This window comes from Epinephelus fuscoguttatus, linkage group LG4 (genome assembly GCF_011397635.1).
Source record: "Epinephelus fuscoguttatus linkage group LG4, E.fuscoguttatus.final_Chr_v1".
Taxonomy (NCBI): Eukaryota; Metazoa; Chordata; class Actinopteri; order Perciformes; family Serranidae; genus Epinephelus; species Epinephelus fuscoguttatus.
In genome coordinates, this window is record NC_064755.1 from 17,765,973 (window position 1) to 17,792,215 (window position 26,243).

Consider the following 26,243-nt stretch of genomic DNA (forward strand, 5'->3'; position numbering starts at 1 on the left):
CTCATAAAAAAGAATCCTTATTGCACACAAAAAGCAAAAACACACTTCATAATTTTGATGTGACATAAAAAAAACCCCAAAGAAATATAAAGTGCTGGCTTTAACTGTGATCATTTCTCTTCAAGTAGCCAGTTTCCCATGAGTAGCTGAGAAGTAAGCAGACCTCGGGAATGTAGTCTTGAAATGTTAGCCTGCTATCGGAAGCTTGAGGCAGGGTGACATCGGGGTGGGTATACTATTGTGGAGGGGTGTGTGTGTGTGTGTGTGTGACAGAGAGAGAGTGAGGCTAGTGGTAGACAGGAGCGAGAGTGACACTGTCACATGTAATCACTTCCTGCCCACGCCCTCCTTAAAAATCTGTCACCTCGTGATGCCCTTAATCATCTTCCGTGTAATTCAGATTAATAACTGAATATGCCCCGAGCAGCCCCAGTGCGGAGGGACTTATTAATACCCTCGGAGACGGAACTGACTCTTGGGTGCCGTCCACTTGAGCCCAACCACCTGGCCAGATGGCACGCCACAGCTTCCCCTTGATTAAGTAAACACTGAGCTAAGGAAGGAAAGATCTCATTTTCACACCAGACCAGTTTCAGGAGGTTTACAAATTGTCAGCTGAGAAAAACTGATGAACATGCGCATGACTATAAGCCAACCCTGTGATGCAGATGGGAGTTGTGCATCCAAAATAAATAAGGTCTAAACCATCATCATGGTGCAAAGTGCATGTCGTCTGTGCATAAGAGGCCATTTCAGATTTCTCACCAAAAGCCGCGTTGGTTTTCAGGGGAGGAGGTGGTTAGAGCTGGTTAAAGAACACGGGTCATAATCCCATAATCCTCAAAGCATAATCGTAGTTATGATGATATGTTATATAACTTTTGCACTTCTTAAGCAGAAAAGCCTAACCAGGGACAGGGGTCACATATTAGCCTTAGCTCAGGGGTAGGCAACCACTGGCTCCAGGGCCACATGTGGCTCTTTAGCCCCTCTCCAGTGGCTCTCTGTGGCTTTGACACATGAAAATGATTTTTTTTGTTTTTCAACATTTTAATCTACAACTGTAAAAAGATGTAGTCTATGCCCTGATTTATTTATTTATTTATTTATTTATTTTGTCAACTATAACGTGCGTCATATGTCTACAGCCCGGCACCTTTTCCTCTAAATTTGCCGAACCTTAACAGTAGTGGCTAGTCTTGAGCTTCCCTTGCTAGGCTAGCAATGGATTCCAAATCTAAAAAAGTAAAAGTGACAGAGGAAAATAGAGAATTTAAAAGTGCATGGACAAATTCTTTTGCTTTCACCACAAATGCCACAAACTTAGAGTACCAATAGCCCACTGCAGAGCAGCATCCTGTAGTAAAACATATTTTTGAATGCTCATTTAGACCTATAGACTTATCCTCCTGAAACCCCGTGTCCTCAAATAAGGACATCACATTTTGGGTTTGCTTGACCTTATAATTCATTCTACTTAACTTAGACCTGTTGTCCTTGTTCATGGACACTTTTTGTGCCATTTAGTGGTAGTAAGAAACAAGAAAAAACAAGATGGCATGTATGGCATGGCATATGTTTACTTTTTTTTTATGCTAATCAGGTCCTACTAATCCCAAATAGCTCGGAGAAATTAAAAATACACACCAAACAAAAGTTTGGGTCTCAGGAGATTAATGGGCTAAGTTACAATAAGGCTGAAATAATTTGTTTAACTTATGTTTGGTCCAAAATGGCTCCATTTCTGTCTTAGCTAGAAATTCTGTACGCAACACATCTGTTACCTGTTAAAATATTTTTTTGCATTGTCCCTGACAAATTGACAAATAAACCAAATAGAAATAAAACATAGGGTATTTATTATTATTATTATATTTTAGAATTAATTATAATAATTATTTTTTATTTTATCAGTCTACCCTCTCTTCTGTCTATCAGACAGAAATATGACCGCATACATGTGTGCCCTACAAAACCACCCCAAGTAATAACAACTAGTTTTCATATTTTTTTCAGCAGCAAAAATAGTTTCCTTTCCTTTTGTTTGTCTCGTTTTGTCTATTCTGTTTCCGTCCACTTTTATGTATGTAGTGTATGCCTCTACCTCAGGTTTGTTTACTGCCCTTTGCACCAATTAAAGAAGGTGGTAAAATACCCTGACTCATGAAGAAAAAATAACAATAATAAAAATAAAAGAAAACATGCTGGTGGCATGGTTGATAGATTACTTTGAAATTTTATGCAGACGTTCATGGTCTGCAGAGAGAATTCCTAGTGACTTTGTTGATTCTGACTTTTCCTCTGGTGCCACCATGAGGACGACACAATTTAGTGAAATGTCTTGACAACTATAGAATTGATTACCACCAGATTTGATACACACATTCATGTCCCCCACAGGATGAACTGTAAAAACCTTGGTGATCCCCATACATTTCCTCTTGCACCATTATCAACATCTTCTAGTTGCTGACTTTGTCCAACCCACAAACCAAAACCCAAAGTTATTCTAAAAACCAACAAATCCTGATGTTATAAGCTGAAACCAGAGAAATTTTGGGGCTTCATAGTTTAGCTTGATAAATGAATAACCTATCAAAACAGTTTTCTGTCAATCAAATCATCTATTAGCTGCATTATAAATTAGGATTTTCCAAAAATCAGATTTTCTTGGTGTTTACATCAGCCATGGCATTAATGGTGGACAATGCAGTGCGGAAACGGATTGTTAGCAAGAGATGGCAAACTCAGAGGTGATGTACAGCTGTCTGACATTCACTTTATTGTTAAATCTCATTTTGGTATATCAGCTGCTCGGGTTTTTTTGTTGTTGTTTTTTTACACCATCTTTAAATTAAAAGGCAAACATATACAGCTTCATCTTCAAAAACCATGCAGCAGTGTAAACATAAAGTCTATTGAAATAAAAGTCATACAACTAGAACATACTAGCAAAATATGCAATAACAAAACTGACATGTCCAAAAAAAAAAGAAAAAAAAGGAAGCATTTTGTCTGTTGCACTTTTTTTAAATCAGTAAAGCTTTAACTTAGTGCTCAACATCTGCGCATTCGGCTGGTAAATATGCATGTTTGTTTTGAGAACAGCGAGGTTAAAACATGGAAGAAAAATAAATAATATGATGAACTGAGAACATATACATAATAATAAAAACAGAAATGCATTCCTATGATAGCGACGGGCCCTCTACTGTATATCTGCACTTCCTAAGTGTTAGGCTGAGAGAAAAAAAAAAAAAGATTTCCTACTGCACTGCAGAAACGTCACAACCTATTAAGCGATTCTGCACCTTATATCGACAGCTGCAATACCACTAATGCTGTAACTGACAACTTGATAAAAGTCAACAATTCATCTTGATCTGACAAAAGGCTACCAAGGTAGTTAGGAATTGGGTAGTTTGAAGGACCAGTCATGGAGTGCACAGTTAACACGAGAGACAAGAAGAAGTCACTGTCGGCCACGCGGTGTGTCAGTCGGTCTCCCCAGACACACACCCCGTCCTGCATATCCCTCACTTCACCGCAAACTCAACATTTAACTCCCCATCAGCTCACCAGGGTCACATGGCATCATACTGGATCTCAGTTTCTTCTACTGTTGCTCAGGTACGCGGCAACGTGGGTGTTAATCTTCCAATGTTGTCGCCAGCACCCTGAACTAGGTCAAGTTAAAAAAAAAACCAAAAAAACCCCTGAGTATGAAAATGACCAACACACACACACAACAATGATCTGCCTTCATCGCTATGTTGTTTCATGGTAGCAGCTGAGAAGGACAAACACAGCGGCTGTGCACTTGAGTCAGAAAGGCAATGTTGATCCGTTGATTGAAACGCTCCCTATCTTGTGTTGGGATCCAGGATTGCATTGATACAGGGCTGAATGTTTGTGATTTGTGTGATTATAGATCAACAGCTTGACTCCTTCTGGCTTCCATAGATGTAAGATTACAGGATACAACTGTTCAAAGCCATCTGAAATTAATGAACATCATGCAACATGCCATTTGTTGATGATATTTAGCATCACGTTTTTGCTTTTGGCCAGTTACACACGACTCAGGTGCTGCAGTTGGAAAGACCAGAAGAAACCTAAAAGACTAAAATAACTGGGACAAAACCATTAAAAAATATTGCACCATCTCTCAACTTAAAATTCATACTGGATGATGCTACTGAACAATCCTTTAGCTGAAAAGTCTCTTGTAGAAATACAGACTTGATAACAGACTAGTGCTCTGATTTCTCCCTCCCTTTCTGCCCTCTCACTAAGGCACCCGTGCAAACAGTCCTGTGGATAAAGACTTTGTTCTGTGCACTACCTGTACCCAAAAACACCGGAATCTCACCTTGCCCATACATACAGTGCACATAAACGCCTCACAAACATATTGACACATAATCATCCTTATATCTGTAACATCAATTAACTTAAAAATAACCCAAAAATCCAATATTTGATTCTGTACAAGCTTCAGGAAGAATACATCTGTTGCTAAAACCATATGCTTATTCCACTCATAGAGAGGGCGATCACTTGGTTTTCTTGTCAAGCTGGAAGAGATCCAGTATGTCAAGCATAGCCTGTCTGATGTTGGCGCCAAAACGGTGGGAGTCCTGAAATAGAGCAAAAAAGAGGACATATGTAATCATGGGTAATCAAATTATAGACAGAGACAAATCTAAATTGTCTGTAAAAATGTAAAACTAGTGAACTTACAGTTTCTGAGCTCGAGTGTTTGCTGGAGATGTGGAAGTTGATGAGGTTCTCACCAACAATGATGTAGGAGACACCATAACCATCATCAGCCACCTTTAGGACACAAGAGGAAAGAAAAAGAGATATGAGTTTAATCTCAAGAACAGTCTCAACATCTGACATGTACATACAGATCCTCAGTAAACGTGCATAAAAACAGGAGGACGGAAACATACTTCGTGTGACATGCAACCCCTTGGTAAAGATCAAAACAAATATTGAGCAATACATGAAGGAAATAGATTGCATGATTTAGGCCCAGTCTCATCGCACCCGTTGCTCTTACAGCTTATCCCTTATCCCTCCATTTTGCATATTCACGTCGAGGGGTAGGGTGTACCTATTCTTGATGGGATAAAAGGGTGGGGCGAAGCATAAAGGCTACTTGTTTTCAGAGGCACAATTCAAAAAGTGTGTTAGGCGGAATCATTGGTAAAATGTCAGCACAAGCAACAAGAAAAGCCCACAAATGGATTTTCTTTGTTAGAAAACATTTTAAAATTATAATAACCATCATATTATTCTAGTTTAATTTTTCACTGAATTATTTTCCTTTCTTTATAACAAGCATGACAAAAAAAATTGCTAGTATGCTGATATCTCAGTAGCTAACTAGCTAGCTACACACTGTTATTGCTGATTTGTGCATGAGAGTCCCACATTTTGACATATTTCCATGTTGCATTCCCCCTCTTTCAAACGGCTGAAATTTAACTTAAGTCCAGGAACAAAGTCGCTGCGCTTGTTACAGCTCTTCTAGTATCAGTTCAGGATGGCAGAGTAGGAGCACAGATTGCTAATGTTAGCCTGCAGAGCACCACTGATGGCCTGTTGATGAAGCAGGGTTCTTTGTTATTTTATGTCTTGTTTGATTGATTGGCAGCGTGAAACTTAAGTTGTTGCGAACGAATCGTGAGCACCCTGACAAGCGCAAAAGGATGCCTGTTGCACATGCAAGAGAAATCATTACTGCAGAGGATGGCATGTTCACAGCGCCTGGCAGAACTCAAAGATTGTCCCATTTCCTGTTTTTCAATTACAGAAAAACTGCACAACCTTCTTTTTAAATTTGTGTGAAAACTGATGGATAACTTACTGGACCAAATCCGCCGCCGGAGGACACATACTCGGGGTGTTTGACCAGATCAAACAGCTCAAGCTGCTGCAGTGGCGTCTGACTGGTGGACAGCCTCCACGGCTCAGACAGGACCTAAACATAGCGGTAACATACATTTAACTCCGGTCAGACAAAACTCATGCTGTCTCCTCAGCCAAAGTAACATGTTTTTCTAGCCTGATGTAGAAGCTTTTTTTCTTTAATGATACTTAATACACAGTGGAAAGTTATTGAGAGAAGGGCAGATGTAGCACATGTTATATAACAAAAGTAGCTGGATTTAAATATACCATGTCACATGTAAGTGGAAGGTGGACAAACAGGACGTACACCTGTAAATTTTATGAGCCAGATTAATCAGTAGTGAAGCTTAATCTAGAATAGTTATTCCTTGTTTTAAAAGGCTGGTTTCCCTTTAAAAATCGCACTAGAAGTTATTTCTTTATGGGGTCCTGGACAACATTCATTTCAACCACTTACCACTCTTTCGGAAGTTATACCAACAAAATTTCTTTAGTAAATTCAAGTTGTCCTAATCTCAGAACAACTTGCAACAAGACATCGTACCTCCTTGAGGAAGGGTGAGTCCTCTCCCAGGTATTTAGAGACCACATAGAGACAGAAAAGGTGGCGATCAATGCCCTGTCCTGTCATTGCCAGGCGGTACATGTTCTGGTGCTTCTCTGCCGCCTGTTTGAGCAACATGAGACGCTCTTCTCTCTGAGATGGACGAGAGATAAAAACGAAACATGACAAACTGTTTAAGAGCATGATCTGCATACTGGATTAACAATCGGAGAGTAAGAGTAGCACTGTAAACAGAGGTGTGGTGTGCTGTTGCTGCATAGACTTACTGTCTCATCTCTGATCATGGCACGGACAAAGGCACAAGTCTCCATGGTGCAGGAGCGCACAGTTTCTGTTCGGCCCTCACGGAACAAACGCGTCATGGAGGCTTCGTAGGTCAGGCAGAACTTCCCTTTGTCCTGTTGAGAGACGGTATGGGTCAGCATTGAAAAGACAAACTGCAGAAGGCTGTTTTAATGAAATAAAAGTAGATTTTTGACATGTTGGTAACTACCAAAAAAAAAAAAAAAAAAAAAAACTTTACAAAGATGTTTAATAACCGCTTATATATGATCATGTCCTGTAATTTATATTATCAAATACACTGCAAAACTAACGGGAGAAAACAGCTTCAAACTGTAGTTAAACAAAGTTTACTATTTGAAATGTTGACTTGAAAGTGGAGACTGCCCTCTGCTGGATATTCAGAGGAATTTCACTGGATTGTTTCAGTTTTTATAATTAAAATCACAACATGGACAGGCCACTAAATGACAAATAAATGCCTATAAGTGTTTTTAAGTCATGACTTTTGTTTTGAAACCAGTGAGATGTATGCACTTACCCTGTAATGGGCCAGCTGTAGGGCGATCTGGATGAAGGCATCAGGACTGGTGCGGCATTTCTTGATCAGGCCTTTGCCAAAGTCATTGAAGGGGAAAATATGAGAGTCCACATCATCGGCCAGAGGCTTGGCTACTGAAAGAGAGCTCTCGATGGCCTCCTGGCACTAAAAGAAGTCACAGAGTCGTGTGTTAGATTGAGCAGATGCAGCATGATGTTACTGATGACGTATTTATAAAACAAAGAAATTAAGAGAGCTCTGATTGATAAATTGTCTATCAGTGGTATTAGTATCTATTAAGCTAGCATCAGTTACTGCACTGTCACATTTTGAATTTCAAATAAACAATACCCAATGGCCCTTCTCTGAATGGAAGTAATAAAATACCAACACTGGTGCACATAGTTCAAGCTACCAGCAGAGGGAAACCAAGACCTATGAGTATCAAATCTCAGCTATCAGCCCACAGGTCAAACAGCTTCAAGAACACCATCATCCTAGTGTGTCAGAATTTAAGGGTTGCATCCCTTTCCAAAACCAGTAGTTCAAAATTCACACCCACTTCACACAGTCAGTGACCAGCTGTGCAGGGTTTTAACTTCTGTTTTCATTATTTACACAACCATCTCTCATTTTCGATGTGCACTGAATACAACACTATGAATGTCTTTGAGGAGAGACTGTCTTATAGTGTGTGCAGTCATCCTTGTATTTTCACAATTATTAGGTTCCCTCCTCTTTATGATAGCCAGCTTTCCTCCCGACCTTCAAGTGTGGCCTTTCCCCTTCCAACGTGGTTCTTTTTGAGTAATAGTAGTTCTTTATGAGCATAACCTGACCCTTACCTCAGTTGAGAGGTCCCACGACAGCCTCTGAGGTCCTGGCAGGTTGGGGTGGGGCTCCCCACGACAGTGACCCTCCTCAGTGTATCCCAACTTTACAGGGTCCATAGAAAGAACATGCTGCAACGCAGAGTCAAGTTTTAACATGACTAATTCAGTTAAACTGATGAAACTGCTTTTACATTTCTGTGTGGTGAAATTTAATGGACAACCATCACAGCAATCAGAACATGACAACATTATTCTCATTCCACTGTATTAGTTCAGATTGTTGAGCAAGTTAAATACATTTCTTATTTTACTTTAAAGAAAAATCTTCTGAGGTACTCATTTCTTAATTCAAGCTTTGTCACGAAATTAGAAGTTGGTTTAATGCAAACATGAGAAACGTACCTCCCAGAGATGGCCAATGATTGGAGCATCAGCCCAGGAATGCTCTGCGTTCAGTCCCATGGTGCCATTCTTGAACACGATCAGGTTAAAGGATTTATCAAACCACCTAATGGTAAGAAATAATAAACAGTTTATTTATAAATGAACTTGTGCTGCAAATTTTTTAATTACCTGAAATAAAATATACCAAGTTCATTTGTCCCACCTGTCGTAGCACTTTCCGTGGAGCAGGGACTTCGCATAACTGTCCAGAGACTTGACTGGGTTGGCTGCATCATAGCGCTGCTCGGTGTCATCGAGGGTTACAAAGAAGGCTGCCTTCTCAATCGCGTCCAGAGATTGCTTGTTCCTACCACGGCTGAAGAAGGCTTCACGAGCTTTGGCCCATGGAGTCCTGCAGAGGATCAAATAACAGCCTTTTTTTAGGGCAGGTCTGAGGCAGTCAAGTCAAGCCCACTTGAGACAAGTGCCTGCAAGTTTCTCCTCAATGAAACAATGATGACATGTGGAAGGGTGGTACAGAACCTTCTGCATTTTTGTGGTTGCTGACACAACCTTTCCTACCTTCAAATTCTACCTCTAAAAGTCAGTATTAGCTTCCGACCATTACACTGTCTGGGCCCATACGACGGGCAGATTTAAATGGCATTTAAATGTCCATCTACGTCTTTCCTTACTTCCTGTCTTGATACTACAATACACAGTGTAAAGTGTTTGGCCTCATCAGCAGCTGACTCTGTAATGCTACCCACCTCTCCCCTGCGGTTAGTGCAGCTAGTTTCTCCTCTCCTGGCAATGGCTCCGACTTGTCGGCCAAGATCCTTTCCATCTGCTGCTCTATCTCCCGTGGCAACAGCAGCCGTCCATCATAAAACATCCACACCTTGTAGAAACGGCCCTTATGGTACACAGCTATGTGTTTGCTCTCGTTCATGTGCTGAATGGTGTCTGGGGCAGAGGGACCAACGGTAAGGAGAGAGAGGAAGAGGAAAACGGAGAAAGAAAGACAACTGGAGTGTCGGGGTGGTGTCGGTGATGTCTGGGTAGATTTATGTGTTTGTGAGTGTATCTTGGTGCATATTGAAATGAAAATTGTATGTAATTAAAATCTCAAAAAGAAGGCAGCACATTGAACAGAGTGAGGATGTCGCAACATTTCATTTTTGGGAACAACAGAAGTGTTAGTACCCAGTTCTGCGTCCCAGTGAAATGATGTGACATCCACTGATTTCTGTCAAGCGCAAAATACAATTAAAAGGGCTGGTTCTTTTGTTGTGAACATCCTTCTTTTTTAAGTTTCAGGGACAAAAAAGCCCAACTGAATTCATGATGGATGGGACTACTACCCAGTTCAATAACTAAAGCAGCTTGAAATGGCAAGTGTGGTAAGTGAGATGAAAAGGGAAAGTAATTTGGGAACAGAATGGTGGTTTGGAATACAATGGATTGCGGCAATGTTTGTTTGAACAGCACTGTGCACAACCGAGAGAAATCAATTCAAAAACATCACTACCTTCTTTGACGATATTGTTGTGGTGCTGCTCGTGCTGTTCAAACAAGCGTTACCCTTGTTACAGGCAAGACAAGGGAGGGGATACTTACACTAGGACCAAACCCAAGAACAACCAACTCACATCCAGGTAACACTAAGCCTAGACCTCCGCCATATTAATATGAATCTTTCTGTCTCCAAAAACTCCTTATTGACCTATCATAACATATATTTTTTATTCAAATATGTGAATGTATCACTTATTTAGTTGTTTTTAATTCAAAAGTAGTCATTTTTCAAAATTTTCAACACTGAATCTCAGTATTTTTCTAACATATTTCAGTTCATTTAAGTGGTCTTAAATTGTCTTTGTCCAAAGGCTTCAGGCTTTGGGCTTTCATACCAGAGTGGTCCTCGCCCTGGTTATAAGACTGATGTTATATCATGCATCAGAGGTCATTACCACACTGACCATGCACGTTATACTTTTTTTTTAAATCTTCTCCTTAATCCCAAGTTTTAACCAGGTTCTTGTTAAAGTTGCTTTATAAAAGCTTCCTGCCACCTCAGAGGTCATTTGGTGCTTTTACACAATGCTGAACAAACAATGGGCATCACCCAGACATTAACGTGATACCAGTATTTCATTATCTTTTGGAAATACTGAACTGAACATTCCCTTTATAAATATATATATACACGTTTATTTTCTATGTATTCAGCCCAGCGTAGCACTGTTTGACATTTCCAGGTCTTACATTGTCGCTGTTTTGCCTTCTCAAACTCAAACACTAGAGTTCAGTCACATGCAAATTAGTCCTTCAATCTGCTCAGACCTTCACACATGCATTATTTATTCATGGAGGTCAGATTATTTCTGATTCAAACACATGGACAAATGTCCCAAGGAGAAGTACAGTAGGAGTAGTGTGGAGGAGGCGGTACTGCTAAAGACTCTACCTGTGTCTACACCTGGGACGCGACTGGTGTTGAACATATGCTCGTATTGGGCTGAGCACATGGGAATAGTGTGTAGGAGCATGAGCTGAAAAGCAAAAGGGGAGAGTCAAACACACAGAGATGACAAACTAAATCACTAAAATCCCCAGAGAGCAGCAGCAGACACACACCTACGCGGAGAGGAGCATGGATGAAGTGGAAAGGAAAGATGAGGATCGGTTTAAGAAGCAGTCTTAAGGAGGAGAGGGGACCTGAGAGGGCTGCCAGGGAAAGGGACATGGGTAGGGTCCAGAAAACCAGTGGTCTGCCATCTCAATGCCAGCAGCAAAGCCCTGACATTAGCAGTAAAGTTTGTACTAAAATGTAGATGCTTTTACAAATTCATACTACAACTTAAATTTGTATATCTCTCCAATAGATGTCTAAAATAATACTACTAAAAAATGAGAAGTAGGATTGTTTCAGGGCTGTGCTGTTGAGAATGAGCGTAGTAGTCAGGGTTTCCAGCGGCTGTTGCTGTAGCTAGGGTCACAGGGTAGGGGGTTCAGAGGGCACGGCGGAGATGTGCCCTCCTCTTACCTGTCTCCAAACCAGGGACGCGGGTGGTGTTAAACATCCGCTCCCACTGAGCCGAACACAGAGGAACCTTGTTCGCCAACAAGTATATCTAACGCAGCGTCCGACACAGCGAAGGGACAAAACAGTAGAACAGAGACAACTGAATGTGAGTGTGGAACAGAGCGAGCTCATGCATTGCATACAATCGGTCTTGGCAAGAGATCAGTGTGTGTATGTGCAATGTGTTGTATGTGTTAGGGGTGTGCAAATGTAAAAAGAATTTGCACTCAAGCATCATGCGGGTTGGTAAAGGGAGGAGGCGGAGGAGCAGGAGAGGACGACACTGATGAGTGTCAGTGAAATCACCAGCTTTCATCAAGCCTTTAGAAAATGCTTGTGATTTCACTTTGCCGGTAATAACAACTCCACCTCCATCAATACAAGCAAAAAGCACCGTGCATAGCTAACATCAGAGTCACAGATAAGCACAGTTAGCTAAGGATATTATCAAGAATCTTCATAACCACTGGCGAGATAACAAACTTACTTACACAAATCATACACAAGAAAGGGTTGTGACAGATAAGCAGCTCACATTGTAAACTTAAAAGACAAACACTCTGAGATAACAGCTATTCATCAATAAATCATAAATAAGAAAGTTAAACATTTACAAAGGATTGATATGGTCAAACTTGCTAATATAGTTAATATTGCAGCTCGCACACGGTCTGTTTAAGGAGAGAAACAGGAAGAAAAGAGGAGCTCTGTACTCACTGGTTTGATCTGAGCTCTGTCCAGTTTTCTCCTGTAGAGCATGATAGCATGGATGGCATTACCTGCCCTGGCTGCCTGGATCGAGGTGGGAAACACATACAGGAAATCCTGGAGATAAAAAAGGAGATTAATAGTTATGAATTAATAATCACTCACGTTTTATCCCACATGTCACACATTCCTGAGGAATGTAAAACGTGACTTGTAAATGCAAACAGAACAGAACAATGTCACAGTGTGACCCATCCATAGATTCTGTGTTGTTATTTTGGTAGAGGACTGAATGCACACATACAGCAGCTCTCGTGACCGGCTATTTCAAGCATGCTCAGTGTTATTCCACTGCCCCCATACCAAGTCTAACTCCTTTTAGAGTAGTGTTTCTCTGATATGGTTTTGTAAGCAAGAGTAGAGTTTCCCATTTAGGCTGCATTCATGCTAAATTTGGCGTTGTGGCGAAAACACCAGTTTTCCCATTCATTTGAATGTGGGCAGTGTGTCAAGGCTGAAGCGGTTGGGCAGAAAGAAATGCAGCAGCCTGCAGTGAAAAGTTGAAACAGAATCAACTTTTGGAGAAACACCACCAAACGTCTCACTGTTGTGGCCACTCATGTAACTGGTGATCAGACCAAAATACGCCCGCAGTCCATGCTAAAGAGTAATAGAGTTTCTCTCTATTGGTGAATATTATAGTGAGTAAAACGTGTGTACAATCCCACTAAAGAGAACACTTGTTTGTTCTTTTGTGGCAGTCAAGATCCTACAGTATGATAATCAAAAGGAGATCCACAGATCTTTTGAGCAAACATAAACAAACTAACCGAAGACAAATAGTCACTGAGACAGGGAGACGGCATTTAAGTGACACTCTCAAACCATCACACATACCTGCGGCTAATCGTTGCAACGCCTGATTTGGTGTGAAAGCGGCCTTATACTATCTGTTTGATAACCTCACACAGACTAAACAGATCCACAGTACTGTGTCTAGGAGCAGCGACTCATGCCTGCCATGCTACAGTGACAGTTCAGTCTACTCTCATTCATTCAGGCAGAAACATACAGGGGGAGCTGTGGGTTTGAGTCCTCAGTGCTGGGTAATTATCCCGCTGAGTTCACCCGGTCCAGGATCACAAATCTGGAGCATTCAACCTGCCCACTAGTAACAGTTTAGACATACTGTAGTACGGTGATTGTTGCTTTGCCAGCCAAGTAGCTGGAAAATCCCAAGACTACAAGACTGCAGCTGTAATGAGTTCCCCTAAGACACACATGTATGGGGTTTAAGTCGCCAAGTGTGTGACCTTGCCATAGATAGAAAAACATTTGCTACCCAACTGTGTACAGCTAATCACACATAAGATAAGACTAGATAAGACTAGTGGTACACCATAAAAACTACTCTTATCCAAAGGCTAATTTAGATTTTTCAGGAAATCTATCTAATCTGTATCACTAAATAAAAGCAAGACAATATTCAGTCAGATCAAAGTTGCAGGAAGAAGGTTGAAAAATTCAATTTTAGGAAGTTTAGCTGTAGAAGCAGCTACAGCTTTTTGTTATAGATAACAATTATTTTTCAGTATGTATGGCGGTAATTTACAATTTAGCCTGAGACGTGTCAGCAGAGCTGTCATGTGGCATGTTACTATATGTCACTTACAATGTCATATATCAAACAAATCTCAGCAGCCTGGAGGCGACCCAGGTTACTCGGCAGCTCTACTGACAAATTACTTTATGATTACACATTTGATTACACTTTGCATAAATCTCTCAACATTTCCCAGCTGTGTTTTAGGTCACACAGCTGCAAAAGGGTCACACTCATCTTATCTCAGGAATTTATTAGGAACATGAAACACACACCTTCGGAGAATGAATCACAACCCACATTGAGATGCTTATTGCTTAATGTTTAAACAAAAGGCTGAGGCACTGTTTGCAAACAGACACTCAGGCAGACATGTCTTACCATGGCATAATAGTTGCTGTTGACCATGATGGGCCCACGGCCTCTAAGGTAAATGTACTCTTCCCACCAGTCACTGACCTGTGCAACACAAAGAAGGGCGCATTATAAGACAGGCTTCTTTTCTTCAAGAGGTTGAAGCTGGTACAAAGCCACAGTGTCCAAAACTGGGGCAAAGGACCAAAGAAGAGAGAAACTCACATAGTTGGAGGCCCACCAGGACTTGAGTTTGAGGTACCACTGCAGTCTGGGTCCCAGGTTCTTCTCAAAGTCTTTAGTCAAACCGGTCATCCGTTCATACTGGTCATCATCCATCAGTGGGCGCACTGACTCCAGATACTGTCACCACAGAGGAATGCATAGTCACATGTCAGGCAAAGGGTCAGGCAAAGGATTGTCAGTTAAATTAGTCATCAATTCTTTGTCTCCTGAGGGATAATGACAATCAGCTTGTTTAGACAAACAAAGCCCTCGGCTATGTTGACATGACACACAAAGATAATAATTTACATGCAATACAGTAGCCCTGACTGGCTTTTATCTGAACACATTATTAGAAGAACATTTTACAACGTTAAGCCCTCTCCAATTTTCTTCAAAATGCACACTCTGGTTCCCGTCCAATAGCTAGGATCACTATGAACAATGAGGTAGTGCACAAGGCATTGGTTTAGACAGGAAGTGACAGGACAGGTGGAAATTACCCTTTGGCAGGTGTCCTTGACAGTGGGAAGAGGTAGTCGTGGCAGGGAGTTCTGGAAACTGTAGAGCATTGGCTTCCTGCCAGAGAACACCTTCACTAATACCTGGACAAGCAGAGCAAATACGGGAGAGGTCAAACGCACTTTCAAGTTACAGTTTGTGTTGCCCCAGGAAAGCTTTGGGGTCTTAGGCAAACATATAAACACTTGGATAAGCTAACAGGACCAAAGTATAACGCGCATGTCACACAACTGTGCCGTGTTACGTAAAGAAGAAATCGAATCTTCAAACATGGCATACCTTTACTTTATTCTGGGTATTTTTTACGGCTTGCATCAAAAGGAAATCAATGTCCTAGAGCAATGCACCCTAGACTTTAATTCATTCATATCAAACTAAAGGTCTAGTGTGTAGGATTTAGGGAGATACATGGGCAGGAATGGAATATATTAATAACAAGTATGTTTTCTTTACTGTATAATCACCTGGAAAAAAGAACGATCGTGTTTTTGATACCTTAGAATGAGGCGTTTGTATCTACATAGTGAGCAGGTCCTCATCTACAGAGGTCGTCATGTTGCACCATGTTACTACAGTAGTCCAGAACGGATAAACCAAACACTGGCTCTGGACAGGGATATTCACATTTTTCGTGTCAGCAACTGTGGTTAGCTGCCCCTCCGTGACAAGAGCGTCAGAAAAACACTGATTTTTTTAAACATGACACTGCTTTATTCAGTGTTTACTAATTTACATTACCAGGTCTGTTTGTTTTTGAGAGAGAGAGACCTCTATGGATAATTCGGCTCAGGATGAAAAAAACCTCCTGAACGTCTGGATCAGAAATAAGGTGAGCGCACATTAAGTTATCAGAGAACATAGGTGAGCAAAAATTAACAGATGCTGGGCAAGTGGGCCGTCTGCAACGTGCCTAACAGCATAGGAGAAACACTAATTTGCAATGTTAAACTACTTTGTTCAGTTTTTTAACCAGTTTTTATCACTTGGTCTGATTGTTTTGGAGAGAAAGAAATCCCTGCAGAAAAATCAGCTCCCCGTAAAAAACCTTCTGAAGAATAAACACAAAGGGAATTCTAACCAGGAGAAGTCTCAGCTGATCGCAATCAGCAATATTATATAATATTATATAATATTCACTTTAATCAAGAACAGTCAAGCCCTTGTTAGCCGGAATCGTGTAGCCATGAGTTAAGTAAATGTTTCCTTCAACGCTTGTCCGTCAGTGTCACTAGAAATTTCCTGTGTGAATCTGCTCTAAAGTGAACTGAACAAAGGAGCACATCCATTGTCTCACCATCCACAGACGAGTAGACCAGGACACAGAGCCGTGGCGAGCGTGCATCCAGCCGTGCCACGACAACAGGCACTTTAGGACATTCCTCATAATCATGATTATGGTGACCCACAGGCCCGTGCCCACCAGAACTCCTCCAACTATCCTCTGGCTGTCTGTAGACATGTACCGACTGTGGACAGAGACAATACATATGAGAGATTATATGTTATGGGTCTCAAATGATATGATGTTTGACATACTAACACAGGTCATTTCATTCTCAAGTTTGACCGATTAATGAATCTCACTGTGCACTGAAACAAGATAATGGATGCATTAGGCATTTAATGGCATACGGCAGCTGTCAGACTTGGCCCAGTCCAAAGTCACATCAAATCATGGCTGATAATGCATGCCACACACACACACACACACACACACACACACACAATGACTAATAAACTGCCAACGGTAAAATCATACACCTTTATTACTCAGTGTAGCATGTATAACAGACGATACATGTTATAAACTTAAGAGTGGCACTGCATTTCTGCTATTTCAGTGTTTAAAACAGCACAACACCAACAACTGCCCTTATCTACATAACACATATGCTTGTCCTTTGAAAATTATGAGACATTTCTGGGAATAATAACCTTAACGATGCTGTCATAAACACCGTCCTTGACTTGAGGGAAAATCCCCGCATTGTTGATAAGAGTTATTAAAGGCTTTAAATGGGCAGGAAGTGTTTCCATGACATCAATAAACATGATTAACACTGTTGGCAAATAGGAAGATGAGGGTAGTGGGAAGGTTATAAGTTACAACTACTTCACAATCTGTTACTACACGTAGAGCTGTCACTGAAAGACATACTGGAGAGACAGGCCTGTGCATATTCTCATAAATACCGGAGGCATGTGCATAACTGCATAAATGTAGTAAAAGCTTGATGACACTGCATTAAAAGCATTCCACTGTCATTTGTCAAGAAGATGGGGCATTTTCACATACTAGATTTCTTATCAGAATTTCCTCCATGCCTATCATTTTCCTACAGAACCTGGCCAATCACCACTATATTAGTTCAGAGACTTCCTCTCGACCACTGAGCACACGTGAACAGATTCGCATGGTGGTTATGTCTTGACATTAATAAAGCTCTTTGTTGTTCCATATTGTTTTATAAGGCCAATAAAGAAGGCTTTCCAGCTTACTCTATCTGCTTATGAAGAAAGACATTCACCACATCATACGTGGCAGCACCTCCTATCAGTGTCCTTACCTGATGGGTATGTGTTGACCCAGCTTGGCGATCAACCCCAGAGAGGGATCCAGCTGGTTATATTTATTGTAGGACATGTAGGACACAACCACAACCATGAACCCAGCAGGGCTGCCCGGGTACACGCCAGTCATGACCCCATTCTGTGGGAAGTTGAACCAAATGGAAGGTTACAAATCAGTGTCACAGAGAAAGCAAAGAATCTTTGAGGACCCTGTTTATAAAACCATTGATGCCATAAAGTGTTCTGGCTCCTGCTGATTTATGCAAGATGTCATTTATGACGTTGGACAAAGAGCAATGTGTGAAAACGCAGGTGTTTACGTTTGAGTGACTCAGTATTTGACTGTGTGTAAACAGACAACTAGGTCAAAGGCTAGGACACAAAGAACAGACAGGAAGGTTATCGTCACTGTTGGCTGTTTGTGTGAGAGTAGGTGACCTTCCAGCGTGAGCGAGTTAACATCACCCCAAACAGATTTACAGTAGGAGCAAATTAATCAGTCAAAAACAGTATCACTGGGACCCTGTGAAGCTGTTTATTAATTGAATATTTACTGAAAAGAGATAGACAGTAACTCAGTCAAAGATCATCACAAATTTCCCCTCATACTGTACTTTGCTCCCTCATGTATCTAACATCTCTCACCTTGAAGCGAATGAACCTTTTCTTCCAGGAGTGGAGGCCAGAGAGGTAGATCTGGCGTAGAGCCTCGTGGCACAGCTGTAGGTCAATGCCATCTGGGGTGACGGTGAACTGGAAGGCCACCGCCTGGTGAGCTTCTGCCATGGTGGCTACTACTGTGCAGGGTCACTGGGGGTAAGGAGAGTGAAAGATAACAAGGTTAGTGAGGATGAAGTTTCAAGATAGTAGATGTAGGTCAGAAACATTAGCCCACCTACGTTTTAACTACTGATTCCTACAATATGTTGTCTCTTTACGTGAATGTGGATGGTATAAATCGAAGGCATCGACCCTCAAGCAATACTTGTAGTAGTTAGAACAATTTTATGTTTCAGCTTGTGGCCTGCTGTCGATCTTGCAATTACGTTCTTCTGTGTTGCTTGAGTTTCACCTTTGAGTCATCTCTCTTCTCCGTGCACCTTGGAAGTGGGTGAAGTTGCTCCAGAAACCCTCACCCTGCTTCTACAATGTGGATGGCACAACCATTTAGCCAATTCATCACAAAGTTGGGTTAACAGATAACTGACTTCAACAATGATTAGATCACAACCAACAACCACGTCTTGATATGTGGAAGAGGCTGTAAATAATTGTCAAAGGCAAATATCGTGACTATCTTTTATAGTGATGTGCTCCTGCCACTGTTCTTTAAAATATGTTGTCCTCATTCCTTGATGGCACTGCAGGTTACCTAATTTCCTAGACTGAATGAGTCTGAATTGTTTGTTGGGAACCAGCAACTGAATGGGAAATGATTCTTATTGTACACTGACGTAGAGTTGACACAGAGTTAGACAGACAACTGCATGTTTACGAAGAAGGACAACATATACATAGCTAGAGGCCAAACAGTTACAGTACTGAAATACTGAAACATATGAGTTGGATGACCAGGCGTTTCGAGTTACTAGAGTTTGCATTTCCTTCCTTCCCTCAAGTCTCTTTAACTGAAGCCTTGAGTCCACTTTCCTAGTTAGTGTAGCCCTTATGGTCATATCCAAATCATCTTGGCTTTGCTTGCAACTTTATTTGGTTTTAATTCTGTCTTAGATCAAAGGACTGATTTTTTTTTGTGAAGAACCATTAGACTGTGCCTCACAGAGATATCTTCTGACTGTCTGTGTCCCCTCTAGAAAGCTGTCTTGTGAGCCAGTACTGAAACTTCAGGGTATTTATAAAAACATCAGATGCCCTGAGAGGTACAAAGAATAACTACAGATACAAACTGGCAACATTTTAGCTGTTTTCCTGCGTTAAAAATACTTAGTCACAGGGATTGTTCATTAGCATTTTATGATTACGAAAGCTGCATATCCTTTATTAGGAAATATCATGAATAGTGGCGTGTCCTTCATCAATCAGCTTTATGCGCATGATTCTACACTTAGTTACTATATCAACTAAACTGGATCCTGCAAGCTGACACCTCAAGAGATGCGCAGGGAGGTGGCTATATTGTTCTCATCACTGAACTGGTTAGGCAGGTGTAGCATCTTATCTTTTACCATAAGAAAGCTGATGCAAGACACCCTATTTGATTCAAAGCTAGAAGTGACATCTGTTTCAAATCTGCAAATGTTAAGTGAGCAATTGCGTGTTAAACTAATGTTAGGATGCATTTTTGAATTGAATTCCTTTTAATTTGATATAGTAAGGGAGATAAGAGGGGAGGGAGTAAAGGAAAGCTATGTGGGAACTGATTTTAAGCATGCATGGGTGACATAACAAGGTGTGTATTTTGAACTGCTATCATCCATCACCGTCACTGACAGACTTAAAAAACTTGACTGGTGGAGAGTTTAGCCTAAAGCTCATATTTGGCAAATGGGTCTTGTCAGTGCTTACCTTACCCAGTATTGCATATTGTAGACTCCCTGTCTCTTGGAATTGGGGAGCTAATACGGCCTCTAATATACAGATTTAATTGTTGTTTGTGTACTAACTGATGATGCAGATGGTGGTTAGCATTAGCAAACACATTAATTTAACCATCCCTGGTATTTAGACTATCAGCAGCCAATGTGTAAACTGCAGGCTATCATCTGAACGATGAGACTATTTGCAACATTGTGAGGGACCTGCTGTTTCCTGTTGCCTTCAACTGCTGTCGGAAATCAAACTGCTGCATGAGCATATGTTTAAAAAGTAGCTGTCTAACACAGCTGTTTAATTCCTTATTTTTTTTTATCATCATGTGTGGACATTAAACTGTTATTTACACATCAACGTCAATGTTTGGCATCCCATAATGCCATGCTTTAACGTATTAGGTTTTCTCTTCCCTTTCCACCAATAATACTGTAACGTTTCTCCACACAGCTCTTCCTCTTTTCTCACAAGCAACGCTTTTATCTTTGCAAGGTCCATTTTTATTTCATTCACCCAGAACACTCTGGAAGCAGGACACGTCGTTTCTATGTTTTCAGTCCTCGGAAGGAGCACCTTCCACGCAGCAATGTTTCAGCAGCCAGTCCCCTCCCCCAGCCACTTTCCAACATCACATGATCCACCCTGTGCTGCAGAAACTGGGGGAAAGGTCGCAGCGCTGCACCGCTTAGATACCGAGTATAGCTGGCATCATAGTACACACAGGTCCTCGTATGCCGGCAAACATGTCACATCGTGGTCACAATGAAGCAACCGAGAACACATTGTTTGTTTAGGAGTTGAATAACAGGCGTTTATCCATTTTATATTGTTGAAGCAGACACAAATCACTATCTAGAGTTAATTAACCATGCAAACTACCCCCGGTTGTCATGCATAATGCCTATCTGCATTCTGATTCTGACCATAAACGCCACATCATCCACCCCATACAGCCTGTTCAGCCAGTTGTCAACATCTAACACTTGATCACACGAATTAACTCCCGAAAAATCCACTCAGCATATGTAGGCTAGATTTATTCTGGTATTATATCAAGTAACCCGCCCACGTGGTCTGGGAAAAATTAGGTCACTAGTGTGCACCCCCCCCTCAAGTGTCAATAAACGACATTCAACATATTAATCACAATAACCAGCGTTTCAGTCACATGTAAATAAACAGTGTGTTATTTCTGCTTTTATGATGCTCTTAATACAAGGACACTATGGCAAATCAGCTCTTACTGACCTTCAATGGCAGATGATACTATCACACCTGTGCAAAATTTCTCACTTTGTATTATTACACATCACAGGCACAGACATATTACACTTTGTTATTATTGAATAACAGAACTGTGTGTGATGTAATGGTGCTGCCATGAAGTTGTCAATGGGTGACCTTTACTTGGACTTTTGCCTACATTCATGTTATGACGTAGCAAGGAGGATAAGTCCTTACCTGGATCGTTCAATATAAGATCCTACAGCCTACAGAAAGTCACAAGAGGTTAAATGAGTAATGCAGATATTTAATAGAGGCAATATTTTCACAAATGGCTGTTAAAAACTATGGCTGTGAGTGTCATAAACAGTTCCCCTTGAGATTTAGTCTTGACTTTCATGAGTCAACATTTGCCTGAAAACTTAATTTCTGCCAGCTACAGGCCAGAGAAGCACATACCCGGTTATGCCAATGCGAAGGTGAGAAAAACTACTGTACATAATATAAACACCGCACAGCTTTACTATGTACTGCGCCGACAAGGAAATGCAACAATCTGACATGAAGGTAAAAGCTGCGCACAGATATGAACAGCTTTCAATGGGTTTTTGTTTAGCTAGTCGAGTTTTTTTCCTCCTATCATAACCCTTGCAGCCATATTTGCAAACCTACTTCCAAAACTGCCGAGACTGAGTCATTTTGAAGCTGAGACATGTACCGAAAAAGCATAAATATTACTCACCGATCCTTTCTATCAGTCAGAGAGAGCAGAGCTTTCTGTTTTGACGAGGATGTGACACGGCCTGGCTGTCGGCGGAGACTGCTATACGCTCAACATGAATGGGAGCACACAGACTTGTCCAACGCCTGCCCCCTTTTGAGACGAGTCGCCTACTGAACGCGTCCTTGCACGAACAGCGCCCCCGCGAGGTCCCTGAATTTGTTGCGTCTATGGGTTGCGTGAGGACATCAGGTATCCAATGGAAATACATCGTGCTGGCGATGACATCACAGACACCATGAGCATTTCACTGCACCCAGGACTGCATGTACCCAGACTGATGAGCTGTGCAGATGATAGACACCATATCAACATAATGCAGGGTCAAGTATAGTACAACAGGAGTGGGCAGCATCCTCTATGTGGAGTAGTGTATGTTTTATTTTTATCTCATTGTGAAGTATACCATAAAATAGTAGCTACTGTGGAAAATTGACTCTCTGCAATGTCAAAATCTGTCATGGTTTCTCAAATTTGTGCATTAACATAATGTGTACTTAAAGTGAAGTGTATTGTATCGCACTGACACGATCCTCAACCTGCTTTTTTATTTACTTATTTTCTGCCTCCATTCATTTATATATGTTTTTTATTTTTCATTAATTTATTTCATTTTATTTATTTATTTTTTTTGTGTGTGTTAAACATTAAGCAGTTGTACCAACATTTTGTTCTGGTATTTCTTTTATATTTCTGTGCGTGTATATGTACACACACCTGATGTGTGTATGTCCTTGTTTATTGTTGTTAGAATTAATAAAGATACTGTTGGGAAAAAAAACTATTGTGGAAAATAAATTTAGAAAATATCTATAAATAAAACAACCAATGGGAAAGTGTTTTTTTTTTTTTGTTAATCTGGCCATAATATAACATCCTACACTGCACTGTCATAAATCAGTCTTTCCCATGACTTGCAACATTTCCTATTATGGTATAAAACAGTTACAGACATGGTAAGGCGTGCTACCACAGTCTAAGCTACGTGGCAATCTCTGATGGTTGACAAATTCACACAGTTTCACATATTGTCATATCGATGAGCCCTACAGTTTAATATGATAATCCCCGGTTGTGCAGTTCCTGTAATACAGGAAGTGGACATTGTACAAGCAACACTTGCACAACAGCCTTGCAACAAATACTCTGCTCCTATGTTAAGTTTTGCTAACATTCATTTTTTTTATCCCCCATATACAACCCACAAAGATGCACTACAATGCCTAGTAACACCTCTGTAACACGTATCAACAAAAACAACACATATCACCATTCTTAATAGTAATTATAATACATTGGATTATATTCCACAGGTGTTACTATTTGATATTGTGCCCATCCCCCTTTATAATGACATCGACACCATCTCACCAATAGAGTTTGCCTTCTCTAGGTCTAGGGTTGTTTAATACATTGTTCTTAAATTCTCAGTGTACCCTGATACAGATTAAGCCCCACTGATGGTCTTATAATTGTAACTTTATAAATAATTTGATCACCAAAAACAATATAACAATGCAGGGGGACACATTATGGCAATTCTCAAAACTTACTGCAATTGCAGTAACTGTTAAAGGTCATAACAGCCACAAAATTTTTTTTTTTTTAAAAAAGTGTTTTCACTTTATATCTTGTTTTCCTCAGTGTCAATAAGCCTTATACACCACAGACAGTCTGACTTGTCATAGCAGGAACAGCACAAGTCTTAGGCTACTAATCGCATTAATGATGACTCTTGCATTAAAGTGCAAGAGGCAGCAATTCCAACACCATGGCCTTAGAACTGGCATACCTATAAAATGCAGCCATCTTCGTTTTTTTTAATTACTTTCCCCTTCCCCTGTGGCTGCAAACTCAACTGTTTGATGAAGGGTGGTGCGGACAGTCATGAGGTTTCTCTGATGTTGCCAGATGCTGTTTTTCTCCTGCCAGCAATGACCTTTACAGAGGCTTCTTGCTGCCTTTAAGATCCCTCCAGTCTTTGTGCAGTCCACTAGTGAGTTACTAACAGTGAGTCACTAGTCCCGGTACTGCCAAAAATGATGTAGTGGCGCAAAACTAAGCTTGAGGTATGAGGACCTGATAGGACCTTAACCAGGATTCCTGCAGTCATCACAGAGCGCCATCCGAGTGACCAAGACTGATCTTGACAGACCTCTCTTTAAGGCTGTTGCACCTCTGATTATGGGACAGCCTACATCAGTTATGGCCTGACATAGGGTGCTGGGTGGCCCAACGCCATTTTCTAATTCACAGTGAAAATGAATTAATTCAGACTGGGAGGGGTTTTTGTACTTTAAATGTGAATAAGGTGCCAGAGGTAAGCCCTGGAGCCCCTTACAGAAGTCTGGGCTAAATATTTACATATTAACTATTAACGTTTGTTTATTAACTGGCCCTTGGCCTCCTGTAACTCTGTTAAAGTGCCCTCGAGCAAAACGAGTTCAGCATGCCTGGCCTACACCCTTATTACGTATACTGAGTTTGATGACCTCAGCAAATTCCCAGCACTACTCTGCTCAACGTCAACCACTAAAAAAAGGTCTTATCAACCTCAAATAACTGGACACACCTGTTTGGCTGTGCACTGTCAGTGTCAGCTACTACACAGGTTTTTCACAGCAGATATTTTGACATGCCGTTGCACAGACAGCACAGGTTTAATTAATAACATGAATAAAGGCTCTATTTCACTTAGGTGTCCCAGTTGAAGGGCTTTGGAATTGCTCCTGCTGACCTAGTAGTATTGCCATGAGGACACCCAAGTGGAATGTAGCCATTAGTAATGTTAGTCATACCTAACCTCTCTATCTGCTGTGAAAAAGGTCTGTCAAGAAAATCTGAAAATAGGCCCTTTTCATATTTTGACTTGTTATAATATGAAAATCACATGTTACTGATAACATTAACAATGTCTCTCTCCTATTACGTTGTAATTTTACACGTGATTTTCCTGCTTAGACTTGTCACATGTCTTCCACGAAAAAGGCTGATGGTTACAGAAGGCAAAACAGTTCAAAGTCAGAGAAAAAGAAACACATAGGTCAAAGTACATCCAGACACAGGGGGGCACTGTTGCACACTGTTGAAAATAATGGGAGAATGGACCAATCCTTAGGCACAGACAACATTCACCAGGCAGATTTTGATGTTGTATTAAATTACACTGTATTCTGCTGTTCATTTGCAACAATTGCACACATAAGAAGTCTTGTTCCTTCTCTGTGTTATACCCTAAAACAACTGCATGACTTGAATTCATTGAGATGTAGAGCAAAGTCCAATACATATTATGTGGAAGACATCCACTGCTGCACTGACCGGTATGTGTCAAAAGACTGCAGACTGTTGCATTTATTAGGCAACACACAACAGATCTGTGGGGTGTTGTTGTCAACAGGCCACATTTGAGAGAAAATAGTATGAGAAAAATAGTAACTGATGATCTATATCCAGTTCAATAGAGTAATGGATTTTCGTGACATGCATCCTGAAAAGGAATGAAATTAAAAACAGTATTCTTAGATTATCCAATATTATCCAAAGCCAAAGAAATTCATTTTGAATTAATTAATAATATATATCTTTCAAATGAATTCCTTAGAATGAGATTTAACTTTGAGATTAATGTTTGTTGTTTCTGCATTTCAGATATTGAAACCACAGAACACATTTTCTGAGCTTATGGTCATTCCCCAACTTTTTTTGGAAACAGACAGAAGAATGGTTTAAACAAAAGAATGTACAGCTACACCCAGTTCACACGGGGATGTAATGTATGGAGTAGTTATGAAAGAAAGACGAGAAAATCTATTGACTAACACAATTATCATTATGGCCAAATATCACATGCACAAAGCAAAATTGTGAAAGCACCACACATAGTGATTTTTGTTGTACTGTAAATCCTGACAGCATATGAAATCTAAATATGCAAACAAATTGCTCAACTGTGTAGAAATGTACAAATGAACAGACCCAAGACAGGAATCTCCATGAACTGTGATGTTTGCAGATGACATTGTGATCTGTAGTGAGAGCAGGGAGCAGGTGGAGGAAAACCTAGAGAGGTGGAGGTATGCCCTGGAAA

General features: G+C 40.7%; 1 protein-coding gene across 3 annotated transcripts; it reads right to left on the reverse strand.

Annotated features, from left to right (window-relative positions):
* Positions 1 to 2,759: 2,759 nt before the first annotated feature.
* On the reverse strand, positions 2,760 to 22,272 carry cpt1ab (carnitine palmitoyltransferase 1Ab (liver)). 3 transcript variants are annotated; one of them, XM_049575308.1, is made up of 20 exons: positions 22,115 to 22,232; positions 21,610 to 21,638; positions 18,244 to 18,408; positions 17,595 to 17,737; positions 16,322 to 16,493; positions 15,009 to 15,110; positions 14,506 to 14,643; positions 14,308 to 14,385; positions 12,333 to 12,440; positions 11,577 to 11,664; positions 9,298 to 9,493; positions 8,751 to 8,939; positions 8,546 to 8,651; positions 8,156 to 8,272; positions 7,311 to 7,475; positions 6,754 to 6,885; positions 6,467 to 6,619; positions 5,879 to 5,992; positions 4,744 to 4,836; positions 2,760 to 4,640 (listed from the first exon to the last, which is right to left on the reverse strand). In XM_049575308.1, exons 3-20 carry the CDS (start codon positions 18,382 to 18,384, stop codon positions 4,557 to 4,559), a joined length of 2,319 nt encoding a protein of 772 aa, XP_049431265.1. In that variant the 5' UTR covers positions 18,385 to 18,408; positions 21,610 to 21,638; positions 22,115 to 22,232; the 3' UTR covers positions 2,760 to 4,556. The 3 variants fall into 3 exon arrangements, with proteins under 3 accessions (XP_049431265.1, XP_049431266.1, XP_049431264.1); XM_049575309.1 differs by lacking the exons at positions 11,577 to 11,664; positions 21,610 to 21,638 and adding an exon at positions 10,998 to 11,082 and having other exon boundaries at positions 22,115 to 22,272; XM_049575307.1 differs by lacking the exon at positions 21,610 to 21,638 and having other exon boundaries at positions 22,115 to 22,272.
* Between the last annotated feature and the right edge of the window lie 3,971 nt (positions 22,273 to 26,243).